At 40.7% G+C, this 18,769-nt stretch overlaps 1 protein-coding gene across 7 annotated transcripts in view; it reads left to right on the top strand.

The window, feature by feature from the left end:
• Positions 1-12,841, top strand: part of RNF182 (ring finger protein 182) — a 60,914-nt gene extending 48,073 nt beyond the window's left edge. For 5 of the 7 annotated variants that reach the window (XM_070403434.1, XM_070403432.1, XM_070403436.1 and 2 more), the window contains 3 exons: positions 1,152-1,230; positions 5,192-5,340; positions 9,766-12,841. In XM_070403434.1, coding sequence (XP_070259535.1) covers positions 9,976-10,716 — 741 coding nt within the window. In that variant the 5' untranslated portion in view covers positions 1,152-1,230; positions 5,192-5,340; positions 9,766-9,975 and the 3' untranslated portion in view covers positions 10,717-12,841. The remainder of the gene's footprint in view (positions 1-1,151; positions 1,231-5,191; positions 5,341-9,765) is intronic. The other 2 variants (XM_070403438.1, XM_070403437.1) reach the window with 1 other exon arrangement.
• The last annotated feature ends 5,928 nt before the right edge of the window (positions 12,842-18,769 follow it).

Genomic DNA, 18,769 nt, shown 5'->3' with positions numbered 1-18,769 from the left:
TCAACCACTTTTAATAATGTAATTTGCAGCCTGTATTTGTATTAATCCTTGATCTCCTTAAATTATATCTTTGTTTGTTTCTCCCAAGTAAAGAGTAAGGTAACAAGCAAACAATCTAAACTTATAAGACTTCTACATTAGCTGTTAGTGCTCCATAGAGGTAGAATAAGCAAGGAAAAAATATTTCCCTTTCAGTTCATCAAGTATTGGAGATACATTTTGCAAAATTGATAGGTTATGCTTAATTTGATCTGGTCTCTATCAATGGACAGAAAACCTGCATAACTTTTGATACTGTGTTCAATGCATATCATTATATCTACTACCAATTTATAATGCTGAAGTACTTAAAAATATCAATGGGTACAGTGTAATTAAATTTCTAATAGCATCCATAAAGTGCTTATTTATGCAAAATACATATTCTATCTAATAAAGAGGGAATATGCTAATTGACCCTCACACCATCACAAAGGTGGTGGTGCCCATAGCCAATAAGGAGTGAATATGCTAATTGACAGCCCCACCCTCAAAGATGGTGGTGCCTACAGCCAATAAGGAGGGGATATGCTAATTGACTGCCCTGCCCTCAAAGATGGCAGCACCCACAGCCAATAAGGAGGGAATATGCTAATTGACTGTCACACCCTCAAAGATGGTGGCACCTGGCAGGGGAGGGCAGTTGGGGGCGACGTGGCTGGCAGGGAAGGGCTGTTGGGGGCAACCGGGCTGGCAGGGGAGCAGTTAGGCGTCGATCGGGCTGACAGGAAGTGGTTAGGGGGTGATCTGGCAGGCAGAAGTGGTTAGGGGCAATCAGGCAGGCAGGCAGGTGAGAGGTTGGGAGCCAGCAGTCCTGGATTGTGAGAGGGATGTCCGACTGCCAGTTTAGGCCCTATCCTGGTGGGCAGTTGGACATCCCTTGAGGGGTCCCAGATTGGAGAGGGTGCAGGCTGGGCTGAGGGACACCCCCTCCCCCAGTGCATGAATTTCGTGCACCGGGCCTCTAGTACCTATATAATTTCATTGAATCCTCACAACAACATTGTGAGGCAGGTATTATTTCTTAGTTCAAGGTTACATAACCATTGAAATCAGAGCCAGACCCCAGATCTAGGTTTACTGATACCAGATCCCATGTGCTTCCATTTCAGACTGCCTGCAAGTGATGGCCATGCTCCTGGCCACACATCCAGGGTCCTGAGGTTGCAGATGTGGATGACTGTACACAGGGTGAGGAGTACCTGGTTTTTCTCCTTCCTTGCTGAATACTGATTGGCTTAAAACTGCTGGCAAAAGATGCATGATAATCCTTCCTCAACGTGTAAATAGTGGCCTCTCATCCAAGATTAGTAGCCTAGAATTCTAGACCAATAACTTGGCTGTATTCTAATAAATAGCTGTGATTCCCCATCAAATTAAATTACTTGGTCTTGGAGGAGTGGTAAAGTAAGAGTTTTAATCTTCGAGGGGAGTTTTCTGGAAGGTGCTCAGTGTGCTGCCAGGCAACCATTAAGGGTTATTGGTGTTGCAGGTTAAATTCATTTAGAGTCAGCTGTTGATAGTTTAAGAATGAGTGCTTGCAACTGTTGAGCCTATTATTGTAGGGTTTTCTAAATTAGAGCCTTTTATTACACCAAGAAGGATTGTTTTCAGTGAAAAGGCATAGCAAAAGCTTAATTCTGAGACTATCACACTATACAATAGTTCAAATATTGTTAATGTTCCCTAAGGGAGAACTATGGTAATTAGGACTGAGACCAGCATACTATTGGTGATTAGTGATTATTAAGAGTAATGTGAATCTTTCACACTCTAACTCAGTGGTTCTCAACCTTGGCTGCACATTAGAATCACCTGGGAATCTTTTTAAAATCCTGGTTTCTGGGCCTCATCCTCCGGAAATTGTTTCTTTGTTACTAATGTTGTGGCCCCACCCCATAACAAAGAAACAGAATTTCCGGAGGATGAGGCCCAGAAATCAGGATTTTAAAAAGATTTCCAGGTGATTCTAATGTGCAGCCAAGGTTGAGAACCACTGCTCTAGATGGAAAGGTGCCTTTCTTGGGGGTATATGCCACATGTATGGTTTAAGCTTATTGAGACTGAAGTGTCATGGAGACTACGATTTGGAGCTTAGGGTTTTGTGGATGAGAGATGGCGAGTGCATGTCATTTATCAACAGCTGAGCTTAAAACCAGTGTTCTGCCTTGATTATTCACGAAGAAGAATGATGCTGTAAGTGCCAGGATCTCTCATATATTTTGAGAAATAGAGTTATTAGTCAAAGAATTTGAGACATCTTAAAAACTGATGATCAAGGAATGAAAATGTTTGAAGAGTGATGTTCTATTTTGCACAAAAAGAAATTCCAGACAGAAGCAAGTCTTCAGCATCATTTCATCTTTAGGGAGGCTAGCCTGGGATTCTTCACACAGGTTCCAAGAGGGCAGGAGCAGAAGCTGCAGGGCACCCTGCGGTGGGGGTTCCGAACTGTTCCAAAGTCACTTCAACTTTATTTTATTAGGCCAAACATGTCACAAGGCCAGCTGAGACTTAAGGGTGGGGGAAGGGATGTGCATGGGATGAGTGGAAAGTCCCATTTCTAAGGCTGTGGAGAATGATTGCAGCCATGTTTGCAAACAATCTCCTCTACGTGACGGGCAGAGCAGAGGACATCTAGGTAAAATGGGCCACTGATAAACTTAAAATGGAAATAGAAGAGTTGAATCATGAAAGCTGGGGAAGGAGACCAAAACAGTCTGTTTTACAAAGTATACATGAATGTTTTTGAAATAGAAACATAGGAAGGATTCTTATATAATGGCTTTTTGATAGAACTCGTAGGTACAAAGCCAATAAATAGTCAATTTGTGGGGAAGTGTTTGCAATACAGAGGACAGAGTTTGATATCTGTAATGACAAAGAATATTTAAAAATTTACTAGAAAGGGCCAACAACCCAAGAGAAAAATAAGAAAAAATATGAACATTGTTCAGAGAATAGCAAATGCAGAAGGCCAACAAATAAGACACTCAGACTCAGATGATGATATATCTGTTCCTGTTAGGAAGAAATAGTATACACATTACAGGTTGCAGTATGTGTTATAGTCTGTTGGGAAGCAATTACATATGTCAGAAGTAATATCTGTATCATCCAGGAATTCCATTCATTGTTCTCTTAAAGAAATAAAAACACCTGTATGTGAGGATATGTGTTGTAATGTGTTCTGCCATATGTGAAGGGGAAAAATGGAGATAAACAAATGTTTACCAGGAAAGAAATGGTTGGCTGTATCACAGTATATCCAAATGGTGAAATATTATGCAGCCATTTAGAAAGGAATTTAGGGCCCTATCAGTTGAATTGAAAATTTTTCATGAGCCATTATTGAATGGGAAAACTGGGTATGATATAGTAGTTAGAAAAGAACAATAGGAAAAAGTGTGCTTGTATGTCTTTACAATCAGGTGTACATGGAAATATATATGGAAGAAAATATACCAGGTGGTTAATATGGGTTACCGGGGTGGGGGTGGGGGGGCGGAGGGGCAGGCGGGCTGGGGAGCAGGGAGTGGCTTTCAGACTGGTAAGGGTGGAGGACAGGGAAGAGGAGAAATTAACCAAATAAAAAAGAACATACACACACAGAGATGATTAATAAAGAAACACAACCTGTATGATGACTTTTCTATATTTATGTATATAAGTTTGTGGGTATATGTGTGCAGCACACCCATGCAAATGAAATTTTAAAAGTAAAGAATTCCTCTTCGCTCTGGGCTATTTTGTTCAATCATTTATAATTTCTGTAGCACTACTAAGTAGGAACCTTCATCTGAAATTCTCAAAATGGCAATTGTATCATGGCTGTGTGTTGTAAGTAGCAGAAATCCAACCACAAACGAGCATGAGCAAAAAAGGAGATTTGTTGGCCCACGAGAGCCTTCACATGCAATTAGATCCAGAAACCCATTCAGTGTCTGTCTTTGCCACTGTCTGTTTCTCGGCAAATCAAATAGGAAGTACTATACATTTAGGGCAGTGAAAATCATCATTTGTGTAATAGTTTATGTTGATTTATGAAAATTATGATGGGTAGTTATCCATTTGTATATTCTTACTCCAGATTATTTATGACAGGATTAAAATGAATAATAAGGAATACTAGCTTCATATATTTGATGGATTTTTCTAGTTAAAGCAAACCTTTTGTATTTATGTTTTCCCAGCTTTATTGAGATGGAATTGACATATAACCTTATGTAAGTTTAAGGTAATATGACGATTTGGTACATTGCAAAATGCTCACCACCATAAGATTCGATAACACAGTCATCACTTCATGTCATTACATATTTTAATTCTGAGGCAGTGTCAGTGGGCTGATTCTGTCCCCTGTGCCTGAGACATACTTTCAGCAGTTGTTTTTATCATGCTCCACACTTGCTTATCTTTAAGGGTTTCATGTATTTTAACACTGATTTACTATAAAGTCTGAATATTTAGATGATACATAAATGACTCACATTTTAATTTTGTGAAAAAAATTAAGAAGTTTACACATCATAGAGGAAAAAATAATAAGTTGATCCAAATATCCATTGGCAACCTGGGCTATCTAATAGCTAAAGCATTTAGCCACAGATTTTTTTCAAACTTGTTGCTGGGGAAGATAACACTAGTACAGAAAATTATGCTGCCTGGTGGAGAAGCAGCACGGCCCGGCCAGGAGCCAGAGCCTCTCACCCTAGGCAGTCCCTCCATGCTCTTGCCTCACACACAGTCCCCTCAGAGGCATCTGCTGCCATGAGCTGATCACTTTCTGACTCTTCTTTTTTAGTTTACCATTTAAACTTGCATGCTGACTACAGCTTAGTTTTGCCTGTTTTGTTTTTGTAGAAAGGAAATCATACAGTATGTGCTTCTTTCACTCAACATCATCATTGTTGTGCACAGTTAGGGAGCGAAGGTAGGGTGGGAACAGGCTGGACTGCATATCTTTCAGAGGACAAATAACAACTCCAACTGATGGCAGCCCTATAACGTTATAGAGTTTAGGTTATTATTTGAGTTCTTTGAGGGACCTTAGAGTCATAATGAGACAGATGAAGTATTTGCTGAGAACTCTAGCAGCTGGTACCCCACCTTCCCAGGAGGGATAATCACCAGGTTGTTTTCTGCATTCCAGGAAGAACACTGTGCTGGCTGCACTTCCAGTGATGCCACCAGTGCTCCTGGCTCCCACCAGCTCTGCCCAGAAGTGCCTCTCAGAGGTGGGAATCGATGAAGTTTGTCAAGCTGATGCGTGGGTTTGCTAGAATTGGCCTTAGAATTAAAGTAGGTCTCTTTTTTTTTTATTGTATATTTGAACATTTGGCATTTTCTTTGTGTGCTACCAGGAAGCCCCCTTCTGCATTTATATATATATGAACATTATGATTATTTAACACTATATCTTAACATATTCAAAGGTCTGATAGAGTGTTTTTGTGAAGAAGGAAAGCTCTGTTTCAAGTAATAGTTCAGTATTATCTAAGCAAATGATTTATGTTTACTGAAATATAAACTAGAAATTGTGGCCAGCCCAACATAAAACATTCCTGCCACTCTTCTAATGGTTGGAAGTTTGGTACAGGGAGTATTAATGTGACTCACTGACAACATAGTGAATTCTCACATACTATAAGTGGGGATTGGGCCTAAGCCGTCAGTAGAGCATCCCCTGAGGGCTCCTGGATTGGGGAGGGAGCAGGTCGGGTTGAGGGACCCCCGCCCCCATGCACAAATTTCGTGCTCTGGGCCTCTAGTCTATGTACATATAAAAGGCTAATAAGCAAAGTGTTCCCTCGCGAGTTTGATCAGGAGAACCGGAGTTCAGTTGCTCGCTATGACGTGCGCTGACCACTAGGGGGCGGCGCGGACCATGGCGGGTGATCAGTGGTGGTGCTGGGGTGCTGAGGGAGTGAGGGAAGGAGGAAGTGGGGGTGTGTGGGGGGGGAATAGTGCTGTGGCGGTGCATGGGTGGCGAAGGAAGAAGCGGCTGGCCAGGCCTAAGGACCCTACCCGTGAATGAATTTTGTGCACTGGACCTCTAGTTTATCTTATAAGTGGAAGTTTGCACCTTTGACCATCTTCTGCCAATTCCCTGTCCCTTTACCCCCTACTTACGGTAACCACAAATCTAATCTTTAGATCTCTTTTTCTGTGTGTGTGTGTGTGTGTGTTTTATTTTTATTTTTTTAATTTTTTTTTAGATTTCACATTTAAGATCACATTTATGCCCAGCTGGCTTGGCTCAGTGGTTGAGCATCGACCTATGAACCTGGAGGTCACGGTTCAATTCCTGGCCAGGGCACGTGCCTAGGTTGAGGGCTCAATCCCCAGTTGGGGGCATGCAGGAGGCAGCTGATAAATGATTCTCTCTCATCATTGATGTTTCTATCTCCCTCTCCCTCTCCCTTCCTCTCTGAAATCAATAAAAAAGAAAAAAGATCACATTTATGGCTGACTTATTTTGCTTTAGCATAATACCTTAAAAGTCCATCCATGTTGCAGAAAACGACAGGATTTCTCTTTTATGGCTGAATAATTCCATTGTGTGTGTGTATGAGTGTGTATTTATTACACCTTTATCCATTTATCCATCAATGAGCACTGAGGTTGTTTCCATGCCTTGGCTATTGTAAGCAATGCTGCTGTGAACCTTGGAGTGCCTGTATCTCTTTGATATGGTGTTTTCATTTCCTTTGGATATATTCCCAGAGGTGGGGTTACTGGATTATATGGTAGTTCTATTTTTAATTTTTTGAGGAACTTCCATACAGTTCCATAGTGGCTGCATCAATTTACAGTCCCACCAACAATGCACAAGGGTTCCCTTTTCGACACACCTGACCAGCATTTGTTATCTCTTGTATTTTTAATCATAGCTACTCTAATAGGCATGAGGTGATATCTCATTGTGGTTTTGATTTGCATTTTATGATTAGTGATGGTGAGAACCTTTTCATGTACCTGTTGACCATTCATATATCTTCTTGGGGAAATGTCTGTTCAGGTCCTTTGCCCATTTTAAAATGGAATTATTATTATTATTATTATTATTATTGCTATTGAGTTGTATGAATTCTTTATTTATTTTGGACATTAACCCCTGATCCAGTATATGACTTACAAATATTTTTTTCCATCCCATAAGTTATTTTTTTAATGATCATTTCTTTGCTGTGCAGAAGCTTTTTAGTTTGACGGAGTACCACTTGTTTACTTTTTGTTTTGTTGCTTGTGCCTGAGGTGTCATATTCAAAAATTCATTGCAAGATCCAGGCCAAGGAGCTTTTCTCCTGTGTTTTCTTTTAGGAGTCTTACATTTAAGTCTTTAATCCATTTTGAGTTAATTTTTGTGAGTGGTGTAAGGTAGCGTTCTAATTTTATTACACAAAAGCCTTTTGTTGGTGTTTCTGTATGTATACTCTGGCTTTCTATGCTTTTAGATGTAATTTTGCTTATTTATCCCCATTGAATATTTTGCTCTCTCTTTTCCTGATGTCATTATGTGTGTGTTTACATACTTTTTTTTCTTTTTCACACAACTTCACACACAGCAGTTCTTTTGATGGCAATCAAGGCAATCACTGCTATTACTATCCACTTCAGTGTGCCTGTGATTGAGAGGGTGTGAGGCAGCTGCAAGGAGAATGTAGCAGGTTCAGTTTGGATGGGCCTTTGTGTGGCTACCAGGACGACAGAATGAATGGGAACTGTCCAGTAAGTAAACCACCTGCCCAGGACGAGGGACCATTCTCTTGGCAGCTAGGACCCAGTGTGATAGAGCACCTTCTCATCTTTGACTGTCATCCTGGAGTTGTTCATCCCACAGGAGAATACAAAGTCTCTTGGTAGAACTGTGGGCAAGAATGTTTTGTAGATATTTGGGCACATGCATTCTGAACATAATCAGGATCAGAAATGAAGAAAATATCTAGGATACACAGAAGGAAAAGGAATACAGGAGTTATGCTTGTGTCTGTATGTCCTTTTTGTGTGTAAGAGTGGATAGATAGTAACTAGCTTAGGGTAGTAATTATGAAATGCATATATATATATATATATATATATATATATATATATATATATGTATATATATATATGTAGTAAACTTAATTTAAAAAAAATCCTACCTATATTTTTTGGTTGATGTTAGGTTCTATTTATTGATTGACTTCCTTTTCCCACCAAGAATATCTTGCTACTAATATTCATTATATTATACATTCTTGTATTATATGCTCAATTAAAAATGTAGTTAAAGTCATGAGTAAAAAGAAGGTAATATCTATTCATTTACTAGTTATTCATGATTTCAGAAATGATCCAAGTTTAGCTACCCACTGCCTCTTCTCTTTTTATAATTTTTTTTTTTGTTAATCCTCACCTGAGGATATTTTTTCAATTGATTGTTTTTTAAGAGAGAGTGGAAGGGAGTGGGGGAGACAGAGAATCAAACCCGAGACTCTTCAATCTGCGGGCCGAAGCTTTAACCACTGAGAAAACTGGCCAGGGCCTGCCTCTTCTCTTTTAAGGCAGCATGACCCATAGGAAACTTTAAATTCTAGCATAGTTGCACTCAATTTCTCAGGACTGTTATGGCAGCCTTCTGCTATTATTGCTTGGTGGTGGGGTGGGGGCGGGCGCTGAGGGAGATGCTCAGAAATTCAATACATTTTTATATTTTTCCAAGTAAAACATAATTTAAGACAAACCTACTACCAAAGTCATATATATTAAAGCAAAATAAAATTTATTTGGATATTTTTTATATTGCTTCTCCCTTCTATTAGTACTAATAATTGAGAACTAACTGTGCACATGAAATCAACCTTCAGTCATTTGTCCAAAGCCAGTAATAGCAACTAAAGGCCGACAGTAAGGACAGTTGATATTTTGCTTTGTGTTCACTACAGAAAGAGAGTTTACATAAGCTAAGGTATGCAGGTGGGGATACCTTGAGTGCTTCTTGGTAGCCGTGCAGGCGTGACTCTTCATCTTTGCAGCTATAGCTGTGCATGGTTATCATGTTTACTCCTGTTTCTTGAGAATTAGACTTGGCCTGTTATAGTGCTTACGTCAGGCGTCATGGGCTTCACTCTTCCTTGAGTGCATGTGTATGAACAACTATGGCTTTTAAGACTAGTACTGAAACAAAGAGTTTGAAATTGAATAGTCAAATGGTGAAGGCATTTATAACAGATTTCTTTTCACTGGGAAGGTGAGGGCAGTCTTATTGTATTTAAATATGCCTTCATCTCTATCAGAGTACTTTCTGAAAACACATGGTAAGCATTTATCCTGAAGGGTTCTCTTCTTTTGTGTGTTCCTAAGCACTATTGAGGGTATTGAGACAACTGGTATTTACACCAAGGACATTCTGAATTAGTTTGTAGTGAATTGAATTTGATGACAAGTGTATCTATTTCAGATGTGTCTCATTCTATTTTCAAAGAGGCCGGGATTTGTTACAGGTTCCAGAAAGAAAATCGCTACCTAGCTATACTCACAGTGCTCTGGTGTGTATTTTACGCCACTAAGATTCTTAATTCCTTCTTTACATTTATATTTGGGGGCTAAAAAAGCTAAGCATGGAGATAACACGTTTCTACTCTGGAGGCAGAAATGTGTGAAAAGATGAAGGGGATTTAACCTTTTAAGTTTACTGCTCCAGTAGAATCCTCACTATATTAGAATCTCTTTTTTCCTTTGCAGACCCCTCATGTGGCCTTTTCAGATATGCATTTGAGACAGAGTTCTATGTAGAGGCTGAAATGCCTGGAAGATTTCTTGTTTCTGTCACCACTTTTCCTGGCTTTTTGCATCTCTGCCTGATTTGAATGATGTGATATTCAGAGGGACACCTTCACTGAAGTCGTTCTCCAAAAGGACACATCTGCCCAAAGATTGTATATATAATCCAAGATGGCGAGTCAGCCACCAGAAGACGCTGCCGAGTCTCAGGTCTCTGACGAGCTCGAGTGTAAGATCTGCTATAATCGATACAATCTGAAACAGAGGAAACCCAAAGTGCTGGAATGTTGTCACAGGGTTTGTGCCAAATGCCTCTATAAGATCATAGACTTCGGGGACTCCCCCCAAGGTGTCATCGTCTGTCCCTTCTGTAGGTTTGAGACATGCCTGCCAGATGATGAAGTTAGTAGCCTGCCCGATGACAACAACATCCTCGTGAACTTGACTTGTGGGAGCAAAGGCAAGAAGTGCCTGCCAGAAAACCCCACTGAGCTGCTGCTGACCCCTAAGAGGCTGGCCTCTCTCGTCAGTCCTTCTCACACTTCCTCCAACTGTCTGGTTATAACCATCATGGAGGTGCAGAGAGAAAGCTCCCCATCTCTGAGCTCCACTCCTGTGGTAGAATTTTATAGGCCTGCAAGTTTTGACCCTGTTACCACCGTGTCGCACAACTGGACTGTGTGGAACTGTACTTCCCTGCTGTTTCAGACATCCATCCGGGTGTTGGTTTGGTTGTTAGGTTTGCTCTACTTCAGCTCCTTACCCTTAGGGATCTACCTGCTGGTCTCTAAGAAGGTCACCCTTGGGGTCATCTTTGTTAGCCTCGTCCCTTCGAGCCTGGTTATTCTGATGGTGTATGGTTTTTGCCAGTGTGTGTGTCATGAATTTCTAGACTGTATGGCACCTTCTTAATTGATATTGCAAACTAAGAAATTTGACACACATTGCTATGTTTCAAATTAGGTAATTTATCAAAGATTTTATATTCTCTATGCTTAGACATATTGGCCATATGTCTGTGGTCCATTTTTCCATCAAATGTTGACACAGTGAGTTTTCATGTGTGCTGGAAGTACAAATGTTTATTTGTATTTAGGTGTTAGCAGAGAAGCAAAAATATGTAAGCTAAGCCTTCATGGAGCTCTTTGCATGAGTCTTCCTAGAGAATGGTCAGGATTTCACTCAGCCCTGCTAGGTGGACCCTGAGGGGGTGGGCAGAAGTGTTAGCCTGCAGTGGAGTCTTCATGGAAGGTTAGGAATGACCTGATTCCTCTTCTCATCATCGTTGATAATCTATGATGCAGGGTGAACCAAGAGAAGAGCTATTCCAAGACACATCCATTAGAAAAGGGAGCACCCCCCACGGCTCTGTTGTTGGGGCTCCCCGAGTCCCCCTCAGCTGTTTCTCTTAGAAGTAATGCTGCTCTGTGGGGGCTGCTACTTGACTTGAGGTGCTTGTTTCCTTTGCACGTGCTCCCTTGTCAAGAGGAAGCTGGGTGGGCCTCATTCCCTTGTGTGGTTTTAATCAAATATCTGTCTGCCACAATATACTAAAGAGAACTAAAAACATTAAGCCATTTGCATGAAAGGAAACTTCATGACAGTATGGCCACTTGTCTTTGAGACGCAGCCTTTCCCCATATTTATTTCCTCTCTCCTCTCCTCTCTGAAATTCTCACAGAGCAGTTATAGTTCATGAAAATCTTCATTTGCATCTTTCCTTAAAACGTTTCAGTTTAGTTTTTTTTTAAACTACATGGTTCACTTAGCCCCACCCCTTTTCCTGAGAGGGCTTCTTTTAAATTAGTTGCTATAAGTTTATGAAGATTTTGTTTTTTCCCCATTGTAAAGTGTTGACTAATTTAACTTAATCCTATAACAATTTGGGGGTAAATTGTGATAGTGGAAACCCAGAAAGAATGAATGAGATGTTCTGGTTCACAGTGTGACGTGCTGAGAGCCTAAATATTTTGCTGTGCTCTACTGAGTTAGCCAAAGTGTAAGGCTTAGGTTTGCGTGCCAGGCTATTGCAACAGGCCAGGCAAAAAGATGAGCAAGAAGCAGACAAGGCTGGTGCCCTGCTGGAAACGACCCTTCCAGGAAGTAAAATGAAGGTGGCGGAGTCAGTTTTAGAACAGATTCAAGCTCTTACACAATTTATTTCAAGTAAAATATAAGCTATGTGACTTCAATGAATGAACTTCTTTTCAAGATGTAGGGGAAGTTGAATGTACATATTTATGAAAAGAAATTGTTCAGCATATTTTAGGTTTGAAGGAATAGAATTCCCACAGAAGCTAGACAACAAAAAGCTTTTTAATCTCTAAAAACCATTACTGATGATTAACATTAAAATATTTATAACTCCTAGAAAGGGGCATTACTAAGACAACTTTAGCTTATTTGTGATGAAACATTTGTTGCGTGATATAGTTACAGTGGATCAGTTCCAAACCCCTTATTCAGGAAACATTGACACTTATTTCTAGAATAGTAGTTTGATTTCAATGATATAACTATTAACTTTGAGACTATGTATGCCCAAGGTAAGTATGACAGCAAAGTGTATGTGGGATATGGTCCAATGAATTTCAGATCCAGCTAAATACACATACGATTTAATAAACTCTACTTTAGATTGCATTGTGAATGCAAATTCCAGAAGTCCATTTGTACTTAGAGTAAATACATGGTTAGGAGATGTTTTGTGGTTTGAATTTATATATTTATAAGGTTTTTTAAAAAAATGTTCATTTTGTATGAACAAAAATGATGTTAAATTTGATATTAGAAATGTAACATTAAATAAATAGGTGAGTTGTCTGGTGAGATTTCTAGAAAGCTCTGGACATGGGTACTATGTGTTGCTTATTTGTATAATGTCTGCAGTTTTAAACTGTATCCCTCTGTGCATTGTGATAGTCTTTTTTTTTAGTTGCTAGTAAGTTGAGTTGGTTGTAAAAAGTTTTTAAATGTATGACAACAAAAAACTCATTATGCTGTTGAATGAAAAAAGGAGAATGCTTCAATATTTTCTTCACTGTGATGTTTTGTTTGTCCATTAAATTGTTATTACTTCCAAACTAGAAGTTTGATTTCTCTGACTCATGGTTGAGATTTAGTGATCACTTTGGACCTGTGTTTAGCCTAATAAAGAGGCAATATGCAAATTGACCATCACTCCAACACACAAGATGGCCACCCCCATGTGGTCAAAGATGGCCTGCAGGAGAGGGCAATTGGGGGTGACCAGGCCTGCAGGGGAGGGCAGTGGGGGCAACCAGGCCTGCAGGGGAGGACAGTTGGGGGTGACTGGGCCAGCAGGGGAGGGCAGTTAGGGGCAATTGGGCTGGCAGGGGAACAGTTAGGCATCGATCAGGCTGGCAGGGAAGTGGTTAGGGGGTGATCAGGCTGGCAGGCAGGTGAGCGATTGAGAGCCAGCAGTCCTGGATTGTGAGAGGGATGTCCCAGATTGGAGAGGGTGCAGGCTGGGCTGAAGGACACCCCCCCGCCCCCCCGGCATGAATTTCATGCACCAGGCCTCTAGTGTTAGATAACTGCAAACATGAGCTTCCAGAACCACTGATTCAGCTAATGCCTTTATCATATGCATGAAGATTTCAGAACCTCTGACAAAGCAGATCTAACCCATTCCACTTCTAAAAGGTCTTGATACTTAAAAAAAAAGCGGGGGAGAAAAATTAGGGAAGATGAAACAAAAATACTGTATCTTTAAATATATTTTTCAGTTTTAATTTGTTATCCAGATTTTCCCTAGCTGCTCAACAAAATAGAATCCATTTTGGTCAGGGAATAATTCACCTCGTGTTGTCTGGGCAAATTTAAAAAATTACCTGATATCTAAATATGCCACTTTCATGCAAAATAGAAATAATTTAGAATATGTAGCAGTAATATGCTTATGATAGTGAATTGGTACCATATATTAATCAAGAGTTATGGTTTCATTCACTTCCAAAATCTTTACATAAACCAGCGAAGACTCTGGTTAGGTGCTAGTTATGACCTGAGTGTGAACTTGTGCTCATCCGCTGAGAGACCCTCGGATGATGAGCATTTGCCTGATTGTACACAGATACTAGGCCTCAAACACACCCTGAGTTTGAAGAAATTTCCTGGCATGTTGACCAGGTCAACACGGACGCCACAGGACCTGTATTGACAGGCAAGTTGTTTTATCAGTTATAAATATGAGCTCTGTGACGACTGGGGTACAGAAGAGGTGTCATGGAGGTGAACTAAATTCTATGTGTTTCTGCATTTTATGGGAAACTAGTTCTTTTTGCATACTCTTCTTGCTAAAAAACAAATACTTGCTTTGATTCTTTTGAAAAACTTTGGAAACACTACATTTTATTCTAGAGCCTTCCTCAAAGCCGTGAGGGTAAGATCCCTGAGAAAATTTCATCAATTACTCTCCGAGCTTGAGTCTTACATGTTTTCCACATCTCTTTGCCTCAAACCCTTTATGAATGTTAACTCCTCTGGAGAAACCCAAGGCTTGAAATGCTATTTTTAATGCTAAATAAAATCATTAGTCAGTAAATGAGCATCTGTTTTGTTATGTACTGAGCCAAACCCTCTCGCATTCTTCCTTTCCGCCATTTTCTTTGATTTCTTTAATGCCATTTATGGAAGAATCTAGTGCTTCTCACTGCCATCGACCTCCACACCTGCTGTGTGCACACACACACACCTCTCCCAAGTCTTCAAGTTTTATGAAACATTTATAAAAGAGAACTACATTAATCTTCCACCAGTTGATAATCATGCATTTAAGTACTATTTTAAACTATTTTATGACCACTAACAACCACATTTTTGAGTTCTCATAGAATAATGGAGTCAGCTGCTTGCCTGAAAGGTAATTATTCCTTTTACAGATTCATCATTACTGAATGATGGTTATTAACGTTGCCTCTATTGGATGTGATTTCTTAAGATGTTCCAGCTAGAACTATGTATTTCTATGGTCAAATTTATTGTCATTACAAATTTTATTTCTAGTTAGAGTTTTAAAAATCATATATAATTATTTCCAGATCATCATTTGACTAACTCTGATGACCAGTCGAAAAGGAGCATAACGCACCGTAATGTTGTGGGCTTTCTCTACCATGAGAGTGGAGGGAGATGGCAACAGGAGAGGGAAGAAGACTACATTCTGTTCTGGAACTGGGAAGGAAGACTGTACTGCTGGTGACTTAGTCCTCCTCCTTCCTTAGAGTTTTATATCCCAAATGGGAACCTTGCCAGATTTTCTGATAAAACATCTAAACACTCATTATTTTAATTCACATTGTTGACTATCTAGTTTGCATAGTATACAAATATTCTTTGACTCTTTGCAGTGATATGCCTGCATGCACACTTTATTGCTAAAATATAAAAAGGCGTTTACAAACAGCATTTATTAAAGCAGTTGTTCTAAAATATATGACATGGGACATGTCCAAGTAGACAGAGAGCCCAAGAGGAGAGGACTCCTGCTGTGTCTGTTTATGGAGCTGCGCATCCCGTGTCTTCCGGGAGAGTTCTCACTGAGCATCAGCACAGCAAAACGTAGGACATTCGGTTAAAGAAACCTGTTCAGCAGTTTGGCAGTTTAAGTGAGTGTTTTGTTAAATTTAAAACCATGAAATGTTTTCTCAAAACATCTACCAATACTTTGTGGAATTAGTGCTCTATGGAGACCATTTTGTGGAATTTTTCACTGGAGAATTGATAAAACAGTCACGATATGGATTCTGACTACAGATGTAAGCCACTGAACCAGTGCATGAATTAAAAAGACCGTGGAGAAGAAAGTCATGGTTAGGCAGTAGGTCCAAGTAGAATGTCAAAATGTAAAGGAGGCAAGGGACAGTTTTCCAATGTAAACACTTTACATTCTTATCAAAGCTTACGGAATGACACATTTGAACCACGCCTCTAACACCAGCATCGGCATCAGCCTTCACATTACACAGGGGCTAATATCTAAACATATACAGAAGGAGGTCCCAAGCAGAATAATTAACTACTGGTTATTTTTGAGCCTCCGAAAATTCTACTTAGTTCACTAAAAATGGAACCCAATGTTCCAATTTTTGAAAAACCTGTACCAGAGTGTAAGTTTTGATAATCAAATGTTAAGACTGGAAAGATTTTAGCAATCACAGTCCAACTGCCTTAATTTACAGACAGTGAAACTGACACTGTGAGAGCCCTGGCTGGATGGCTCAGGTGGTTGGAGTGTCATCCCATACACCAAAAGGTTGTGGGTTTGATTCCCGGTCAGGGCACATACCTAGGTTTTAGGTTCCATCCTCAGTCGGGGGTAAAATGACACTGAGAAATGATCGGAGTCATAGGACAAGTGACAGGCCCAATTTTTAACCAAGGACTTTGAAGCCCAAGTCTGCTTTTTACCCTAGACTTCCACGTTGCTTAGTCAGTATCAGTCAACTTATTTTGTCCACTTATGGGCAAAGCAGTATGCAGCTAGACAGAGGTTATTTTGTTCCTGGAAGCTATGTCTAGCTACGAAAACATGTAATGAAGGCAGGAAATAATCATTGGAATTATTCAACATCCTAACTTATTCTGGAGAAGTAAGATCAAAGCTTTTGAGTACTGAAAACCACCCATAAAACCAACACTGAGAGCTTTGCCACACACAAGCAGGCAGCTGTTGTCCTTAGGAAAAGGAAGAGGATGTTGAGGTGAGAGGTCACAGTACATGTGGGACAATTAGCAGGATCTGGAGACTCACTCTATCTTTTCTTTCTATATTTTTAAAGGAAAACTATAATTTTAACTGTTTAAAAAAAAGGTATTCCATGACACTTGTTAAAGAATGGCAAGTCAGACTTTATTCAAGGGAGCCTTTGTGAGGGGTGAAGTGGCCGTGGAAGGAGGGGAGAGAGACTGGGCTCAACTCTGACTCCAGGTAGGACCCGTAGGGATTTACAGTGAGGGAGCAGGTGGGGGTCAGACAATAGAAAATTACTAAGAGGAACCATCAGTGGAAAGGGGGATTCTTAAAAAAAAGATTTTTTTTATTGATTTTTGGAGAGAGAGGAAAGGAGAGGGAGAGAGAGAAACATCCATGTGAGAGTGAAACATGGATCGGCTGTCTCCAGCGTGCCCCCTACGAGGGATCCAGCCTGAAACCTGGGCATGTGCCCTGACTGGGAATTGAGCCAGCAACTATTTGGTGCACGGGACAATGCCCAGCCAACTGAGCCACAATGGCCAGGGCGAAAGGGGCATTCTTGTTAGACTCAACAGAAATCTTGCTGAAGGCAGGCCAGGGTGGTCAGATACCAAGGGTGGGGGATTTCGCTTAACTGACTTAGCAGTATTTATACTCAAAATGGAGTCTGCAAGGACAGAGAGGGAAGCCTGAGTTCAGGCCTGGGTGAGTTGAGGGCCCAGAGGAGTCGGATTAAAGCCAGGCCATGGAGAGTCTTTATCAATACGCACCATCTTAATTTAGAACCTTACGTGGATCGTGGCAGTATTTGAGGCAGATTTTCTGTGTGGTGGATAGGGGTCCTGTGCCATTCTGATCTCCTCAGTATCAGGAGTCATTCTCACACAGGAGGCACTGCTCTGGCGCCGGTGCCTGGGCCTCCCCTCCGTGGTGGGGCCTCCTGCGCCCTGCCCACCTCCACACCCTCACCACCATTCATGCTCCCCAGTCACTCACATTTGGCTTTTACTACAACTATAACGAAACTGCTCTCTCAAAGGGACTGATAACTTTCTAAAAAGTAACTTCTATTTTTCTCAAAGTTATATATGTTCATGGTGGGAAAGGCAGAATAGTTGTATAAATATGGTTTTCAGAATGTAAATTAAAGAGCCAAAAAATTATTTTAGAATAGAAAGTAATCGCCCTTAAAGGCACCTGTCTTCAGTGGGCCAGGGGAGGAGCAAGAGAACCTGGGAGGCTACTGGCCTCTGTGCCCACTCTCAACCACTCAGTACCTGCATCTTCAGAGGTAGCTGGGGCTCTAATTCTCGAGCTTCTCCAGGGTTCTGGTGCCTGAATTAGGTTGCTTCTTTTTGGCATCCCTTCCTCTCCTTGCTGTAGCTGCTGCTTGCTCCGACTGCGGGCTCAGGGGCAGTTTTCGGTAAAATGTGTCCTCACGATATTTATTAGCTGTGGTGATTCCCAGTGAGCTCCCACAGGTTCCAGAAATTTAGAACTTTTTCTTATAATGTGCTCGAAGTGTATATACAACACAGTGAAGCGAAGATTAGAAACGTTCAGAAGGCACATGTGGTACCACGTGCTGATTCCACCTAAGACACGGATGGGCTCCCTTGGATTTCAGAAGTGCAGGGCAGACAGTCCTCGCAGTAGCAATCTCCCCCAAGAAGGGTTCTTTGTCCACGGGTGCTGTCTCATCTCACCATATCAGGCTGTGCAGCCTGGTAGACTTTTTATGGCCTACTCTTTCCTATACCTAATGAGGATATGGGAAAAATGATTGCTGGTTTAGAAATTATTTTTAATACAATTTGAATAGCCATGAGCAGAAATCATTTTCTTTTTTAACTTGTCTAATAAACATCCACAGCCCTAAGGGTATGAAATAGCTCCCTAGCACAAATGAGACATAATACTTGCAGTGATTAATGATATCACAAACTTAAAATCTCAGAACATCAAAGCCAGTCTTTTTGTGTGTGTGGCCAAGTTATTCATCAACATCTATTTTGCAAGATGCTGACATTGTTCTAATATAAAATTCAGAAATAATTAAGCATTTGTCAGGCATCATTTGTTTTCAATTATGCAGGTAAATGTGAGACTGGAGCCTGTTGCCTGGAAAGGTATCTGACATTGGCACATCAGCCAGTTACTGTTGAACACTGGGCCGCGACATTATGACGTGCTGCACATTGAGGAGTACTAAGGCCGGGGTGATGTTCTCTGTTGAACAATGACGTC

Source organism: Myotis yumanensis, unplaced genomic scaffold, assembly GCF_028538775.1.
Source record: "Myotis yumanensis isolate MYYU_CA2020_CCGP unplaced genomic scaffold, mMyoYum1.0.hap1 SCAF_2, whole genome shotgun sequence".
Lineage (NCBI taxonomy): Eukaryota > Metazoa > Chordata > Mammalia > Chiroptera > Vespertilionidae > Myotis > Myotis yumanensis.
Note: the sequence above shows the minus strand (reverse complement) of the source record. Positions and strands in the feature narration are given on the sequence as shown.